Below are 17973 nucleotides of genomic sequence, written 5' to 3' on the forward strand. Positions count from 1 at the left end.
AAAAAAAAAAGAAAAAAAACAGAGGACATTCGTTTCAATAAAAAAAAAAAAAAAATCACACTTGAAATAAAAGTGAACAAACACCATTACACTAAAAATAAAGGGACACATGGGAAAACCCAAGTGCAAACTAGATCAAGGGAGAAAACCAGTTTCATACCACAATGCTGCAGATGGTCATATTTTAGAGTTTGGCATCCATGTAATGTTGTCAGACACATGAACATATTGATCTATAAAACTATGCAATAATATAAGTAATGAGTCACCCCGACCAAGGAAATACAAGATCTCCAAAGCATTCATGTAGAACTGGAACATATTTCAGAAATGACAAGGACTATTCCGGTTCAATGAGATCAATAAGGACATTTCAGTTTGTTTCATTAGCTGATATAACAACTTGTTAGACGAAACCTTTGTTTCAGTTTATCTTGTTTTAGGTTACATTATGTACAGGAAGAAATATTAGATAGCATGTATGTATGAACCATATACCGTATATGTTGCTCTTTTATGGATATATATGTACAGAAAATTCAGAGGTTTCCAACCATCTAGAAGGAAGGTATCATTGTTCAATTTGAGTTATGTCAGGCTTCATGCAAACTACCGGATTTTGTAAGAGAGGTGTCTCCTGCTTTTCACCTTTCCATTGATTTCAATGGAGGTCTTGGATCCATGAAGACGATCTGATCAGGACATGCTATGTAATAATCAGAATGGACACATATAATACAAGACACTTGGATAGTGAAATCGGTTGTTATCCACGCTGCCTTGGGTTTGTGAGTTTATTGTACCTAATTATGGTAGAGAAGACAACTTGCCACACAGAAAAATACAGTTTATGGATTAAATTGCTAAAATGAATTATAAGGCACCACAGTGGCCATAGCCATATAATAGCTGTTAGACAAATTCTTGTTTGTCCCATAGCTATTACTTCCAACCTCTTCATATATATTCATATAAAGCAATTGTGACAATTTTAGACACAACTGGCATCTTAAACGGCAACTTTAAGCAAGTGATATTAATAAATCTCTCCCAATAAGCAAGCATCTTGCAGAGTGAAATTGTATTTCTGTCTTCAAGCAACAATGGGGAAACCAGAAGCTCAAGAACACTCTGCAAGCAATATATAAATCGATCTAGATTTTTTTATTATTATTTCTATGACATAATATCTTTGCAAGTGCCATATAGGAGTTAAAGCTCTGCGAATCAAACCAGCTTTAGAACATGGTGAGAACCGTGCAGCAACCAAACACAAGTCCCAGATACTGCACAGTGGCAGAGTGTAGGCAGCAGAATTTGGATCTCCAGTGCCGGATTACCTTCCCTGCTATTATGGGTGATCTAGCATCCCTCGCACTAATACACAAGTGACTTGGCTGACAGATGAGCAAGCTCTTTTACTTTATTGAATCTCCCATATATTCTTCCTAAGTGGGACTTCTTTAATTAGCACAAGCGAAATTGAATTTAGCACATTTCTGCAACATGATAACATTCTTTCCTGTATTTCTATTGATACTACATACCAGCCCAATATATCTAATACACTTGTAAAGAAAACATGGGAATAATTTGTCATGTGTGACATATTCTATATATAAATGTGGAATTTCAAGCCTTTTGCTGCTTACAGCCTGTTCCTACAGTCTCTGTGAACCATCCTTATTTTATGCATGGCTATCACTTACAAGATGCGTGGGCTAAAGAACTGTAACCACCACATTTTTTTTCTTGGCGATATAAGTATCAATATGAAATAAAATGTAGCCATTGCTTGTGTAAATTCACACATCTAATTTTTTGGAAAGTAACATTGATATATGAACCATCTTTACTGCCAGACACATGTAAAAGATGTAAATAAGTCTATTGTATTGCCCTTAGGAACTGCTGTGTGAGTGACTGTATGCAGTCCCCGATTTCAGCTGTAATATAGCATCTGTCGTTCTTGGCTTAGTGCAGCACACTTGAATGAATGTGAGCAATCTTCCTTTGCTTGGCTGAAATACGCCGGGCATGTCCAACAACTGTAGTAAGGATCTACAGGCATTCAAAACATGTCTTTAGTATGACACAGGACATCTTTAACATAGTATGATCAAATATGGCATATGAATAAAATAACGGACAATATTCTGCATCACTGATCATTGGTTCAATGTTTTATATGATAAACCATGAAAGTGATGAAAAGTAAAAGATTGTGTAACAGCAACTGCCAAAGAAAAGGCATAAAAGTGCAAAAATGACAAAATAATAATAATAATAATAATAATAATAATAATAATACTAAGTTAGCAGGAGATACAAACAAAATAACACATTAACAAAATCTAAATAAATAATATTCAGAATTCCGATTAAAAAAAGCATTTGAAAAAAGTTGGTTTTAAAATTTTTCCTCAGGAATTCCAACTTTGCGATTTAAGATTTTTCTTTTATTAAAAAGAAAATTTAGGAAAAGCCCTTCTCGGGGCAGTTCCCCTCAAAATGGTTGGGTTTCAGCTCTTTGATGTTGGCAAGCCTACATTTCTTTTGAAACAAGGTATTATTTATCCATTTATAAAGTGAGTGACCACGCTAATGAAAAGTTGTCCAGACCAACTAAACAATGAGCTGGTCACAGGGATCCCACAGCCAAGATGCCCCATGAAACAGGCTATCATTACCAGGTAAGCAGTCCTTTAGTATTTATTATAATAAATGATACATGCTCATTTACATATTAGGATGTTGTGCATTAATATGCAACAATATCTTCACTAAAGCCACATATTTCCCAGCTTCAAGTGCTTAGTAATTCACTAGAACCAGTTATATATATAACGTAACTGAGTAAAATGGCGTTTTCATTCCACAAACACCATTCCAGTGTGTAACTCGCACATCTATAACAAAACAAGTTAACTCCTCACACGTTTATGGCATAAATGATCTGATGTGACACATTGTATAAGCATGTGCTTTATCTTAATAGTTACATCAGCCTGGAGATTGGGAAACTGCGGTATCTTAAATGTCATTTGGATTTGTTACGATCACCACAAAGCCACATGTTAAATGTTGAAACACAGGTAGGTTATAAACAGGTTGTATGAATAGTGTTCATTATAAAAAAGCAAAAAAAAAAAAAAAAAAAAACACTCAAAAAGCAGCAAAATTTTGTAAATAATTTTCCAAACAACTGTTCTGGGCTGCCTCTGACTTTAGAACTTAAAGGGATTCTATCATTAAAAAACTTTTTTCTGTGGCTAACATGTCGGAATAGCCTTTAGAAAGGCTATTCGTCTCCTACCTTTAGATGGGATCTCCGCCGCGCCGTTCCTTAGTAATACCGTTTTTTACCGGTATGTAAATTAGTTCTCTGGCAGCAATGGGGGCGGGCCCCAGCGCTGAAAATGGAGGCCGCAATTGTGAGCATGCACAGTTGGCTCTACTAGTGTAAAAGCCAACAGAGGAACGCTGCTGAAGAAAGAAGGGGAGGATCCAGCAGAAGATGGAGGCGGCGCAGGATCCTGTTCTCGGGCAGCGGTGGGGACGCCCTCATCGCATTTTCAGCGCTGGGGCCCGCCCCCATCGCTGCCAGAGAGCTAATTTACATACCGGTAAAAACCAGTATTACTAAGGAACGGCGCGGTGGAGATCCCATCTAAAGGTAGGAGACGAATAGCCTTTCTAAAGGCTATTCCGACGTGTAAGGGGGCGTTCACACTACCGTCGGTGTCCGACATGTAGTGTCCGCTCCTAGTGTCCGCTCAAAATCTGTCACGGACACTAGGAGCGGACACTAGCTGTGTCCGTGACACCTGTCATTCACTTGAATGGGCATCGGGTGCGTTCTTTTGCACTCCGTGCCCGTCCTTTCCTGTCCGCAAGTGAAGATGTCCGACTTCTCAAGCGGACAGAAAAACCCTGCATGCAAGGTTCCTCTCTCCGCTTGTGAAGTCGGACATCTTCACTTGCGGACAGGAAAGGACGGGCACGGAGTGCAAAAGAACGCACCCGATGCCCATTCAAGTGAATGACAGGTGTCACGGACACAGCTAGTGTCCGCTCCTAGTGTCCGTGACAGATTTTGAGCGGACACTAGGAGTGGACACTACCTGTCGGACACCGACGGTAGTGTGAACGCTCCCTTAGCCACAGAAAAAAGTTTTTTAATGGTAGAATCCCTTTAAGAAGTGGATGGAGCTGGAAATAGATGGCTCCGACCACTGTATAGAGACTGTAATGGAGTACTGCAGCGCTGCAACCCAAGTGAACTGCAGTACAGAGTTACTACCAAGACGAGGCCCACTATACGCTGGACAGAGCCTTTTGCTTCCTGCTCCACTCAACTTATAGGTTTTCATGCCATTGGCAGCCTAGAGCCGCTGATCAGTGCAGGGTCCAGGTTTCGGATCTCCACCAATCTGATACTGATAAGTTATCCCAAATATAGAACATCAGAAAACTGCTCTTAACAGCAATGTTTCTATGGCAAACAATAGGAATAAAACAAAGGATAAAAAAAAAATTACATGAGGGGCTGATTAGAGGAAAATGCCACAAATGTAAGCAAGCAGTGGTCCAGCCTGTCAATAACACTTGGTTCATTCCACTTTTTTTGGGGATGACGTTGAATTGGCAAATGTGGCTGACTACAATTAAAAACAAAACATATGTCTGTTGAATATAAGAGTACGCATAAATATACACAAGTGGACAAAATTGTTGGTACCCCTCGTTTAATGAAAGAAAAACCCACAATGGTCACAGAAATAACTTGAATCTGACAAAATGAATAATAACCAAACTACAAGTTGAGAAGCCACAAAGCTTCTGGGAGAAAGTCCTATGGACAGAGGAGACAAAAATCAAACTTTTTTGGCAAGGCACATCAGCTCTATGTTCACAAATGCAAAAATTAAGCTTATCTTGAAAAGAACACTGTCCATACTGTGAAACATGGAGGAGGCTCTGTTATGTTCTGGGGCTGCTTTGCTGCATTTGGCACAGGGTGTCTTGAATCTGTGCAGGGTACAATGAAATCTCAAGACTATCAAGGGATTCTAGAGAGGAATGTGCTGCCCAGTGTCAGAAAGCGTGGTCTCAGTCGCAGGTCATGGGAATTTCAACAGGATAATTAACCAAAACACACAGCTAAAAACACCCAAGAATAGCTAACAGGAAGACATTGGACTATTCTGATGTGGCTTTCTATGAGCCCTGACCTAAATCCTATTGAGGATCTTTGGAAGGAACTGAAACACGACGTCTGGAAAAGGCACCCTTCAAACCCAAGACAACTGGAGCAGTTTGCTCATGAGGAGGGGGCCAAAATACCTGCTGAGAGGTGCAGAAATCTCATTGACAGTTACAGGAATTGTTTGATAGCAGTGATTGCCTCAAAAGGTTGTGCAACAAAATATTAAGTTATGGGAACCATCATTTCTGGCCAGACCTGTTTCATGAGTTTTATTTTTTTAAATTCTGTTGAAGCATGGGTGAAAAGCAATGTCTGACTTTCATTTGTTCATTTTCATAGAATTTCTATCTATTACTACTTTTGTCAGATTCAAGTTATTTCTGTGACCATTGTGGGTTTTTCTTTCATTAAACGAGGTGTACCAACAATTTTGTCCATGTGTATAAATATACTGTATGTATATATATATATATATATATATATATATATATATATATATATATATATATATATATATATATATATTAGACATGGTGTTAACAGAGGTGAAGTTGTATTAGTCCATTAGATCGTTGGGTTGACGTCCTGCTTTAATTTATTAATGAACTATCTGCATCCTTTACTCTTCAGCCCCTGGCTGGCAGTCACGTGATATGAAGGGGTCTACCCTATTGATGAAATACTTTGTAAGTTTGGCAAGGATACATTTCTACTAAAACTCAGTTTGAGTATCATCTTCTAGTGATCAGGGTATATATAGAATACTACTTTATCAACCTACCGTATATACTCGAGTATAAGCTGAATTTTTCAGCAGTTTTTGTGCTGAAAAAGCTCCCCCTTGGCTTATATTCAAGTCAAGCAAATAAATTTTTTTTATATATATTATTATTATTATTATTATTATTATTTTTTTTTGGGGGGGGGTGGGGATGGGGGTCTATGACCAGCCGCAATAGTAATGTATAGAATCTCCCATAAAATAGTGAAAAAACAAAAGCTTTAAAAAAAATATAATAAAAAAATTAAGTAAAAGTTCTAAATCCCTCCTTTCCCTAGAATACATATAACAGAAGAAAATGACTGTGAAACACATAAACATCAGGTATCCATGTGTCTGAAAGTGCCTTGTCTACTGAATATAGGGGATCTGCAGTGCTCCTGTTCCGTCGGGAAGGGGTTAATAGGAGCACTGCAGATACCCTGTATTCATCCAGGCTGAATTCCAACTGGGGGAAAAAATCCCAGGCCTATGCTCAGGGAAGGGGCAGTCAGACAACCAAAACACCCCCTCCCCTTCCCCAGCACCTACTGCACCCAAAAACTCTGACCATTTTAATATTTGAAATTTTCCAGTAGCTGCTGCATTTCCCCCCTAGGCTTATACTCGAGTCAATAAGTTTTCCCATTTTTTTGTGGTAAAATTAGGGGCCTTGGCTTATATTTGGGTCAGCTTATATACTCAAGTATATACGGTACCTTTTTCTTTATAACTCATGGTACATGTAAAACCAGTGCTCTGGAGCCACATCTAACTCTTCGGACCCCCTCCATGTCCATCTGGTGGCAATACTAATGGGCATCACAAAGACAAGGGAGGTCATAGCATAACAACTTGGTACCAGGGTCAAAAACATATCAGTGGCATATAAAAGTAGGAGAGGATAAAAACCGTATCATTTGGTTACACCTTTCCCTTTATGAATGCAGTATGGTTAAACACCCCCTTCAACATTTGAAATTGTCTTGAGACCTAGAGAAGACTTTGGACCTCTGACTGCTAAAAAACATTAGCTCTTGAAAACAGGGATTCCTCCTCTATTGTGTCTTAGCATCTGATAATGCTTCACAGTCTGAGTGCCATGGAGCTGACCCCATCAGCTTTTCCTGTTGTTATGTATCTCGGGCTAATTATGGATTAATTACTAAAAGCCATTTCAATGAAAGCTTTGCAAAAGGGAAGGTAAAAACACTGTAGCAAAAAGACTGATAATAGCCAGACTAAATCACGCTTCCAATAAAATCACTGGAGTGCCATCATTATCCAGGTAGTAGCTTACAGTTTTACTGTTTACCAGCAAATGCAATTAAACTAATTAAATATCCTCAGAAAATCTTCAAAAGACATTTTTATGTGCGGAATTCTCAGCCTAACATTTATACTGGAAACAAAAGCTATTTCCAGCTAGTGAAAAATTCTGATCATTTACACGATGACTTATAATACTTCTATTAAATTGTTTTTATGCTGGATACAATGACTATACAGATCGCTCACAATGTCATACTTACCAGCATGTGATTGGCTACATTGACTGAATAGTCAATGTGGAGTAAAGATTGTCAAGATGGGAGTACCTGTTCTATTTTCAGGCTTTTTTACCCCCTACATAAAACAATGTCATCTAAATGAGAGGACTACTGTGAAAGGATTCCAAAAAGAACATTAGCGGCACACAAGATGGAAACAAATATGATTAAGGTAGAAACAAAATCTGAAGCCAAAGAAAGGGAGTGCTAGAATCCACCACTGCCCACTAAACCAATGGGTTTACAGCGGGATGGCAGAAGCAGAAGGAGCATTGGAGGTCAGAATCTTACAGACTCAACATTTATATACAGTGGGGCAAAAAAGTATTTAGTCAGTCACCAATAGTGCAAGTTCCACCACTTAAAAAGATGAGAGGCGACTGTAATTTACATCATAGGTAGACCTCAACTATGAGAGACAAAATGAGAAAACAAATCCAGAAAATCACATTGTCTGATTTTGTAAGAATTTATTTGCAAATTATGGTGGAAAATAAGTATTTGGTCAGTAACAAAATTTCATCTCAATACTTTGTTATATATCCTTTGTTGGCAATGACAGAGGTCAAACATTTTCTGTAAGTCTTCACAAGGTTGGCACACACTGTTGTTGGTATGTTGGCCCATTCCTCCATGCAGATCTCCTCTAGAGCAGTGATGTTTTGGGGCTGTCGCTTGGCAATATGGACTTTCAACTCCCTCCAAAGGTTTTCTATAGGGTTGAGATCTGGAGACTGGCTAGGCCACTCCAGGACCTTGAAATGCTTCTTACAAAGCCACTCCTTCGTTGCCCTGGCAGTGTGCTTTGGATCATTGTCATGTTGAAAGACCCAGCCACGTTTCATCATCAATGCCCTTGCTGATGAAAGGAGGTTTGCACTCAAAATCACACAATACATGGCCCCATTCATTCTTTCATGTACCCAGATCAGTCGTCCTGGCCCCTTTTCAGAGAAACAGCCCCAAAGCATGATGTTTCCACCCCCATGCTTTACAGTAGGTATGGTGTTTGATGGATGCAACTCAGTATTCTTTTTCCTCCAAACACGAAAAGTTGTGTTTCTACCAAACAGTTCCAGTTTGGTTTCATCAGACCATAGGACATTCTCCCAATACTCTTCTGGATCATCCAAATGCTCTCTAGCAAACTTCAGACGGGCCCGGACATGTACTGGCTTAAGCAGTGGGACACGTCTGGCACTGCAGGATCTGAGTCCCTGGCGGCGTAGTGTGTTACTGATGGTAGGCTTTGTAACATTGGTCCCAGCTCTCTGCAGTTCATTCACTAGGTCCCCCCACGTGGTTCTGGGATTTTTGATCACCGTTCTTGTGATCATTTTGACCCCACGGGGTGAGATTTTGCGTGGAGCCCCAGATCGAGGGAGATTATCAATGGTCTTGTATGTCTTCCATTTTCTAATTATTGCTCCCACAGTTAATTTCTTCAATCCAAGCTGGTTGCCTATTGCAGATTCAGTCTTCCCAGCCTGGTGCAGGGCTACAATTTTGTTTCTGGTGTCCTTTGACAGCTCTTTGGTCTTCACCATAGTGGAGTTTGGAGTCTGACTGTTTGAGGGTGTGCACAGGTGTCTTTTTATACTGATAACAAGTTTAAACAGGTGCCATTACTACAGGTAATGAGTGGAGGAAAGAGGAGACTCTTAAAGAAGAAGTTACAGGTCTGTGAGAGCCAGAAATCTTGATTGTTTGTAGGTGACCAAATACTTATTTTCCACCATAATTTGCAAATAAATTCTTACAAAATCAGACAATGTGATTTTCTGGATTTGTTTTCTCATTTTGTCTCTCATAGTTGAGGTCTACCTATGATGTAAATTACAGACGCCTCTCCTCTTTTTAAGTGGTGGAACTTGCACTATTGGTGACTGACTAAATACTTTTTTGCCCCACTGTATCTAATTGAGATGCCACCAATACATGAAGTGGGGAAACCCTATAAGGACTGCAAGCGCTAGAATAACGGCACAGACCATTCAGCAACAATGAAGCTTAAACTAAGGGCACAAGGTATCTAATGCTGTAGAGAAAGGGAAACTATGGAGTTCATTACAATAAGTACAGGGTTAGGCAGGGAGGTATGGATGATTTGAACGGGGCGCCACGCAAGGTGGGGGATAACCTTGGTGGATAAAGAGTGGGAGTATCTGCTCGTCAGAAGCTACCTTGTGTGGCGCCCCGTTCAAAGCATCCATACCTCCCTGCCTAACCCTGTAGAAAGAAACACAACAAGCACTTTCACCATTAACTTCCTGAAAGAATGAACTAAAATATAAAGTGCACACTTGCATGCAGACATGAGAGGTTAACAAATTTGTCCTGTTCACCCTTTTTTCCTGTAGTAGGGATTTAAATAGAGGACGGCTTAATATCTCTTAAAAATAAGTTGCCAATTATCCTCATTTTAGGTGAAAAAAACCCTTCCTGACTTCAATCATTGTAATCTGAATAAATCCCAGGTTTAGGTAATCTTAGAAATCTAATGCAGATAACCTGTGGCATTATCTCTTGTCAGACATTCAGGTCCCTTTAATGAATTCTCCATTACAACATCCTGCAGCAGTATTTATCAAGGTCTCACTGCTCTTACAGTAGAGAACCCCTTCTAAATGAAAGTAGAAACCATATTTATTCTATAAATAAATCCTCTAAAAAAGGTATCCCCCTTGTCACAGTTATAGGTTTAGATATATGAGCACAAAATAATGATAGGCTATAGCGACTGAAAGAAAGGTCAGATAGGTTTAGTCCAGTGAAACTGCCCCTGTCTTTAATGAGTCCTAAAATATTTGTATTAGAGATCGGTCTACAACAGTACACAGGGGTTTTTCCCCTAGTCACATGGTTGATGGGGGGTTCAACTGCTGGGAATCCCAAAATCAGGAGAATGGGAAGAATGCCCGAGTGCCACATAAGGGTGGTGTGGTTATGGGAAGTGTGAGATTGCAGTCCCAGAAGTCTTACAGAAGACTTACGCAGGGTCACCAGTAGTTGGTACCCAGTAATGAGACCTAAGAGTCAATAGTGAGAAAAGCCCTTTAATTCATGTATCCTATAGACTTCATAAAGGGAACCTCCTGGTCATATGCCGTTATTACCATGGGAGAAGACATGGCCACACATATCCCAAAGGTGTTGTCTTCAAGAGTTAAACCCCTTTAAATGGGTCATAGTCAATAATGAACACACATTGGAAAGTGGCTATATATTTTCTTATCCTGTGACCAGTACAGGTGTTTCTTTATTTTGCTGCTAACAATCCTCACATCCAGATTTTTATACAAGGAGATATTATATACAGGGCGGACATGCTGGGGTGGTATCTTATTTTTCATCATATATAAAATAAACAGACGATCCAACTAGTCAGCAAAGAGGAGTCTTAAAAAATCTGAATGCACAGGTTATTCTTCATAACTTTAATGTCACCTAGAGTGAATACAGAAATAAAAAAGCTATGGCATGTTGTTCATCCAGACTACGTGAAGAAAAACCCTGTGGCAAAGCCTTGATAAATGCCTTTATTTCATCAGACTCATATATAAGCATTTCATCTACAATGTTACTGAGTCTACTATTCCAAAAATTTGTCACATGCAGCACTAAGTGTACCAAATGTACCTGGGGGCAGCCCTGACTGTCCTCAGTAGGTTGTAAGAAAATACACCAATGATATATAGTACTGTATGATCATTTTACATCCTAAGGTGTATTGGTTTCTATATCCATGGCTTGCCCTTGATGCACTTTGTATACACAACATCCCATTGGCATCATCACATAGCGTTGTTATGAGTACTTACATAGGCTCACCTTCACATGTAACACTTGAATGTGTTGTGCAAGTGGAATATCGTACTGAGAAAAATGTTCACTGAAGGAGTAAATAACTAATAAAACAATATCCATAAGCAGTGTCGCGCTAGTTTTGTACTCCGATCTCTGGCTACTGTCCGGCCATGGCTTCTAATGCTATTCTCATCAATAGCCTTGCTGCTAGTTGACTTACAACTTTGATAGGTTGGCTTCAGCTCTATATGGCAGGACTTTGGAGTTGGAAGACCGTGCCGACCCTGACTCTTACTTTTCTACAGCCTGACTCCTTCATAAATGCTTGAATTCCTAAGAAAGTAAATATGCAAAAAACTATAATCGTCAAGTGCCAGAAATTTTTTTTTTTTGGCTCTGGATCCCTGTATAGGAGTATTTATTGGGAGTAATAATAGTGACTAGCAGCACAATAGGAGCATTACTACTGACTGGGAAACAAAGGGGGAATCAGTACTGAGTGCAGATATAAATGTTGGCAATGGAAGGGGCATATAAAGATAACACTGAGAGGGGTCACTAAGGGCTCGTTCACATCTGCGCCCGACACTCCGTTCTGCAGGTTTCCGTTTCCTGCAAAAAAAAGGGCAGGAGACGGAAACTTGCCGGCAGCTTTTCAAAACCATTCATTTGAATGGGTTTGAAAAGTGTCCGGCCGTGAGCGCCGGTGAGCGTTTTATGCTCTCCGCAGCGAAACCGTTTTTTTAAAACCGGACACAGAGTCGGACATGCAGGACTCTATCCGGTTTAAAAAAAAACGGTTTTGCCGCGGAGAGCATAAAACGCTGACCGGCGCTCACGGCCGGACTCGGCATGACAGGTTTCAGTCTTCTGTATGCAGAAGACGGAAACCTGAGAACAGAGTGCCGAACGCTGGTGTGAACCCAGCGTAAGAGGAGAACAATTACTCCTATAAGGCCACCAAATAAGGAAAAGCTCACACAGAGTTTTTTCAAGGTATTCACCTTGAAAATAAAAAAAAAAAATAACGCCTTCTATCTCTCCAATTCATTTTAATGGGCGCCAGGAACAAGTATTTTCTTGTTGCGGATTTTTCTGCTAGAGAAAAGAAGCTTCATGACACTTTATTTTTCCTCTAGCTGAAAAAAACAGGTAGAAGAAAAAAATCTGCTCCTGAATGGGAGAGTTGGGAGACTGTTTTTGAGGCAGATTTTGAGGTGGATTCTGCCTGCAAAAAAAGAATGAAGTTACTCTAAGGGTATATTCACACGGCGCAAACCTTTTCCGCAATGTAATTTCTCCATGTGGCTAGCCACAACGGGATGCCAATATCGAATGAATAGGCCTAATCGGAGGGAGTCTCGAGCCGCCGCGGCTGACTCAGCCATGGAATACACGGCTTTGTCCTGCTAGCTGAAAAAAAAGCGAGAGACTCCCATTGAAATGAATGGGAAACATTATTGCAGGTGGATTTTGAGACAGATTCCACATCAAAATCTGCCTGCAAAAAACTCTGTGTGAACAACACTGTAGGGATTGTAGGGTTATAGGTTGGACTTGATGGACTAATGTCTTTATCCAACCTCATCAACTATGTAACTATATATGTAACATACCCTAAGGAAGACAATATGGGGGCAGTGAAAACTGCCACTTATTATGCAGGATTTTTAGGGGGCACTAAATATGGGGTACTACTAGAGATGCAGACTTCCTCTGTCAAATTCCTCTTCCATTTCCAGCCCTCTGGCTTCATGTGATGGAAGGACACAGCAGAGATTCAGCTCTTGGCTGAGGCTTCCACTCGCAGATTATGCTGAAATGAATAGGCTTTTTCAGCAAAGTGGCTTGGGCTGTGGACACTGCAGAGGAATCAGTCACAGAATCCACTGCAAGATTGGGCAAGAGATTTAATTCAGTGTCCTGCTTTTATTTCTGCCTCCCATTGTAAACATTGGGAGGCAAACTGAGGGAAAGTGAGGTGGAATTTGTCCCAAAATCAGCACTGTTTACGCATACCCTTATTGTGTGGGGCTTAAAGAGCACCTTGCCAAGTTCAGTCTTTGCATCATTTAATAGGCCCTGCTCCACTGATTCCAGCACAGTTGGAATTTTTTCACTAGCCCCACCATTCCTGAGCATTAAAGGGATCTTATCATTTAAACTGAATTTTTTTCTGCTTATGACGTAAGAATAGCCTTAAGAAAGGCTATTCGTCTCCTACCTTTAGATGTCTTCTCCAGGCTGCCGTTCCGTAGAAATCCCGGTTTTTGCCGGTATGCAAATGAGTTCTCTTGCAGCACTGGGGGCGTTCCAAAAGCTGCGAGAGAACTCTTCAGCGCTGCCTCCATCTTCTTCAGGAACGGGTCTTCTTCCAGGGTTTGGCTTCAAACTTCTAAACCTCGGGCAAAGCCGACTGCGCATGCTCACCGGCCACAGGAAAATGGCCACTTACACAGCAGCCATCTTCTTGTGGCTGGCAGGCATGCGCAGTCGACTCTGGAGACCGCACCCAGTGCTGCCAGAGAGATCATTTGCATACCGAGAAAAAACGGGATTGCAGGCGAACGGCGGCACAGAGAAGAAAAGGAAAGGTAGGAGACGAATAGCCTTTCTTAAGGCTACTCCCACATGTTAGGAAGAAAAAATTGTGTTTAAAAGATAGGATCCCTTTAAGTTTACTGTAGTTCAGTGTGTTAAAGACTCAACTAAAACATCTGATGGAAACAGGAGCACTATTCTTTATATAAGTGAATTCTTTAAACATTGCTGTTATTTAGTTCCTACAGCAAAAAAAACCACAACAAAATAAAAAATCTGATATCTGAGTTGAAGTACTGGTATAACTGGAAGCTGTATAGGAGTAACTGTAATTTATGGACATACACAGTAGCCTACAAATGTATACAAGAGACAGAAAGAATCCATCTCACTGACTAACATTATATTCAGCTTTTCTTACCTGGGTACACTGCTTTCATATACTGTAAATTAACTGAATGTTTAGCCAACATTTCCCGTAACAATAGTATATCAGGGGTGATTGTTTACTGTGCCAGCATGTGTATAGTAAACCGATATAACAATACTACACTAATTTGTCATTAACTATATACCACAATACACACAACAATTAAAGGGGAGCTCATAGTCCAGCACTTACTGTTCTAATATCTGGTCATATTTAGCCAGCGCCTCTCTTTCGGCTGCCACTGCTCGCTCTTTCTCAGAAACAGCATTGTCCTTTGTCTCCCTTAAATTCCTAGAAAAAAGCAAAAAAATTTTTTTAAAGCAATCAAGAGAACTATTTAATAATTATCACAATTACACAGTCATAGGAAATGAAGTATTATTAATATACCTAGTAATCTACCTATGTAGTAACTCAGTCTGTTTTAGCAATGACTCACTATTTACAAATATATAGTATATTAATCTTACAAATACTACAATCTTGAAAAGTCACTAGGATATGCCATCACCTTATGACTGGTGGGTGATCTTATTTCCATGGCTTTGTGCATTTGTGAAGAGTTTACATACATAATACAAACATACAATACACAGTAAGCTGGTGTAAGCAGCCATTTTCTTTTGGTCGCTTACACAGTAAGCTGGTGTAAGCGGCCATTTTCTTGTGGCCCGGGCATGCGCAGTCGGCTCGAGGCCTAGAAGATTGAAACTCAGGACGGAAGAAGACACAGGGAGAGGGCGTTCCAGAAGAAGATAGATGTGTCGCTGGAGATTTCTCTCGCAGCATTGAGGACGCCCCCAGTACTGTTTGAGCGCTGGGGACCGCCCCAAGTGCTGCGAGAGAGCGGATTTGCATACTGATGAAAACCGGCATTTCTACCGAACGGCGGTGCGGAGAAGACATCTAAAGGTAGGAGAAGAATAGCCTTTCTTAAGGCTATTCCTACGTGTTAGTCAGAAAAAAGGGTGTCCAATGATAGGATCCCTTTAATCATAGGTTTAGTCTTGATGAGATTTCTTCTAGTTTCTTTTCATTATCTTTTATTTGGAATTTATTGCAATGTCAATTGACAAATAATAGCCCATTACCAATAGGAAGGAGAGGATAACCATGTGGCAGATCTCAGAACCTTTACACATTGACTACATGCTTGCCCTAGTCCAGGTGTTCACTGCTTTATACTTGTTTTCTTCTTAGTTGCTTCCTAGATGACTAACTACCATTTCCCTTCCACTTGTACTAATCTAAGCAGGCATAGAAAGCACAAGGATCACATTTATACTTGTGCACAAATTCAGTGCCTTGTTGACCCAAGACAAAACCTGTATACTTTACCTGTGTACTTCAAAATGGCTGTCAGCGGATGCACATTCATGTTAGGAGCTATAAACCAGTGTATATCCCCATTTACCACTGTAAAACTTCGTGAACAGAAGCAAAATATTATTCAGCATAATAACCATTTCTTTACATTGCATATAGTTAGCGTTTGTGATATCCTCTTATTCATGCAAGTTATATAGTAGGAGCTGTCCTCCACTGTAAGAAAATAAGCTTGAAAGGCAGATAGAAACTGAAGAGTTTCTATCTCCTGCTTATTATGAGATTATTAACTGGATAGACTGTTAGCTGTGAATAGAAAGAATTACCTAAAGCCTGTAATTAAGAGCAGTCGTCTACTTCCCCGACATGTCGTGCGCTGCTCAGTCCTGTACCACCTATTGTCAAGTGCAGCTCATTGTTAATTCTATTAAAATGGAGGTTGCGCTGATGTAATTCCGTATTCGGACACATTCTTAAAAAGACACAGTGCAAATGTCAAAACTTCTCCCAACAAGTTAAAGTGATGACCTCAGTGGGACACACCCTGAGTGGATTCACAAGTGGTTTAAGCCTCAAAACTATAAGAATGAAGCAAAATTTGGTGAGTTTTTAAAGGGCATCTCCAAAACTAGCAGATTTATCTTACTTGTATAGTGCCAACATATTCCGCCAAGTCTTATAGACATTGTCAGTTACTGTCCCATGTAGGGCTCACAATCTAAATTCCCTATTAGTATGTCTCTGGAGTGTGGGATTAAACTGGAATACTCGGAGGAAACCCACACAAACATCAGGAAGACATACAAACTCCTTGCAGATATTGTCCTTGGCCAGTTTAAAACTTAGGACTCCAATGCTACACAAAACACCAACATAACAAGAAAAGACCAGAAAGAAATCTGACATGCACATAATATAGCAAATGCAAAATCAATTAGAAAGCACATTTTAAGCTTTAGCTGAATATCCCGAGTAAACCAGTTATGTCATTTCCACCATTTTTATTAGTAGGCCATGCTAGTTATATATAGTTCTAAGTGTCAAGCCAATGACACAATTATGCCCACCGCTCCTAACTTTTATACATGGTAACCCTTGCACTTAACTCTTTACTACTAGAGATGAGCGAACAGTGTTCTATCGAACACATGTTCGATCGGATATCAGGGTGTTCGCCATGTTCGAATCGAATCGAACACCGCGTGGTAAAGTGCGCCAAAATTCGATTCCCCTCCCACCTTCCCTGGCGCCTTTTTTGCACCAATAACAGCGCAGGGGAGGTGGGACAGGAACTACGACACTGGGGGCATTGAAAAAAATTGGAAAAAGTCATTGGCTGCCGAAATCAGGTGACCTCCATTTTAGACGAATAGTGGATTTCAAATCCGGGTCATATGAGAATGTGAACTTTGTGACTATGAGACAGGGATAGCTGTACAGGCAGGGATAGCTAGGGATAACCTTTATTTAGGGGGGAATGTTATTAAAAATAACTTTTTGGGGCTCTATCGGGTGTGTAATTGTGATTTTTGTGAGATAAACTTTTTCCCATAGGGATGCATTGGCCAGCGCTGATTGGCCGAATTCCGTACTCTGGCCAATCAGTGCTGGCCAATGCATTCTATTAGCTTGATGAAGCAGAGTGTGCACAAGGGTTCAAGCGCACCCTCGGCTCTGATGTAGCAGAGCTGAGGCTGCACAAGGGTTCAAGCGCACCCTCGGCTCTGATGTAGGAGAGCCGAGGGTGCACTTGAACCCTTGTGCACCCTCGGCTCTGCTACATCAGAGCCGAGGGTGCGCTTGAACCCTTGTGCACACTCTGCTTCATCAAGCTAATAGAATGCATTGGCCAGCGCTGATTGGCCAATGCATTCTATTAGCCCGATGAAGTAGAGCTGAATGTGTGTGCTTAGCACACACATTCAGCTCTACTTCATCGGGCTAATAGAATGCATTGGCCAGCGCTGATTGGCCAGAGTACGGAATTCGGCCAATCAGCGCTGGCTCTGCTGGAGGAGGCGGAGTCTAAGATCGCTCCACACCAGTCTCCATTCAGGTCCGACCTTAGACTCCACCTCCTCCAGCAGAGCCAGCGCTGATTGGCCGAATTCCGTACTCTGGCCAATCAGCACTGGCTAATGCATTGTATTGGCTTGATGAAGCAGTGCTGAATGTGTGTGCTTAACACACACATTCAGCTCTACTTCATCGGGCTAATAGAATGCATTGGCCAATCAGCGCTGGCCAATGCATTCTATTAGCGTGAACTGAGTTTGCACAGGGGTTCTAGTGCACCCTCGGCTCTGCTACATCAGATTGCTACATCTGATGTAGCAGTGCCGAGTGTGCA

The 17973-nt window shown here is 40.7% G+C and overlaps 1 protein-coding gene across 2 annotated transcripts in view; it reads right to left on the reverse strand.

Annotated features, from left to right (window-relative positions):
- PIBF1 (progesterone immunomodulatory binding factor 1) overlaps positions 1–17973 on the reverse strand; it is a 115269-nt gene that overhangs the window by 72253 nt on the left and 25043 nt on the right. For both annotated transcript variants that reach the window (XM_075265419.1, XM_075265420.1), the window contains exon 7: positions 14490–14588. In XM_075265419.1, coding sequence (XP_075121520.1) covers positions 14490–14588 — 99 coding nt within the window. The remainder of the gene's footprint in view (positions 1–14489; positions 14589–17973) is intronic.

The sequence above is a fragment of the Leptodactylus fuscus genome, chromosome 2, assembly GCF_031893055.1.
Source record: "Leptodactylus fuscus isolate aLepFus1 chromosome 2, aLepFus1.hap2, whole genome shotgun sequence".
In the NCBI taxonomy this organism is placed as follows: Eukaryota; Metazoa; Chordata; class Amphibia; order Anura; family Leptodactylidae; genus Leptodactylus; species Leptodactylus fuscus.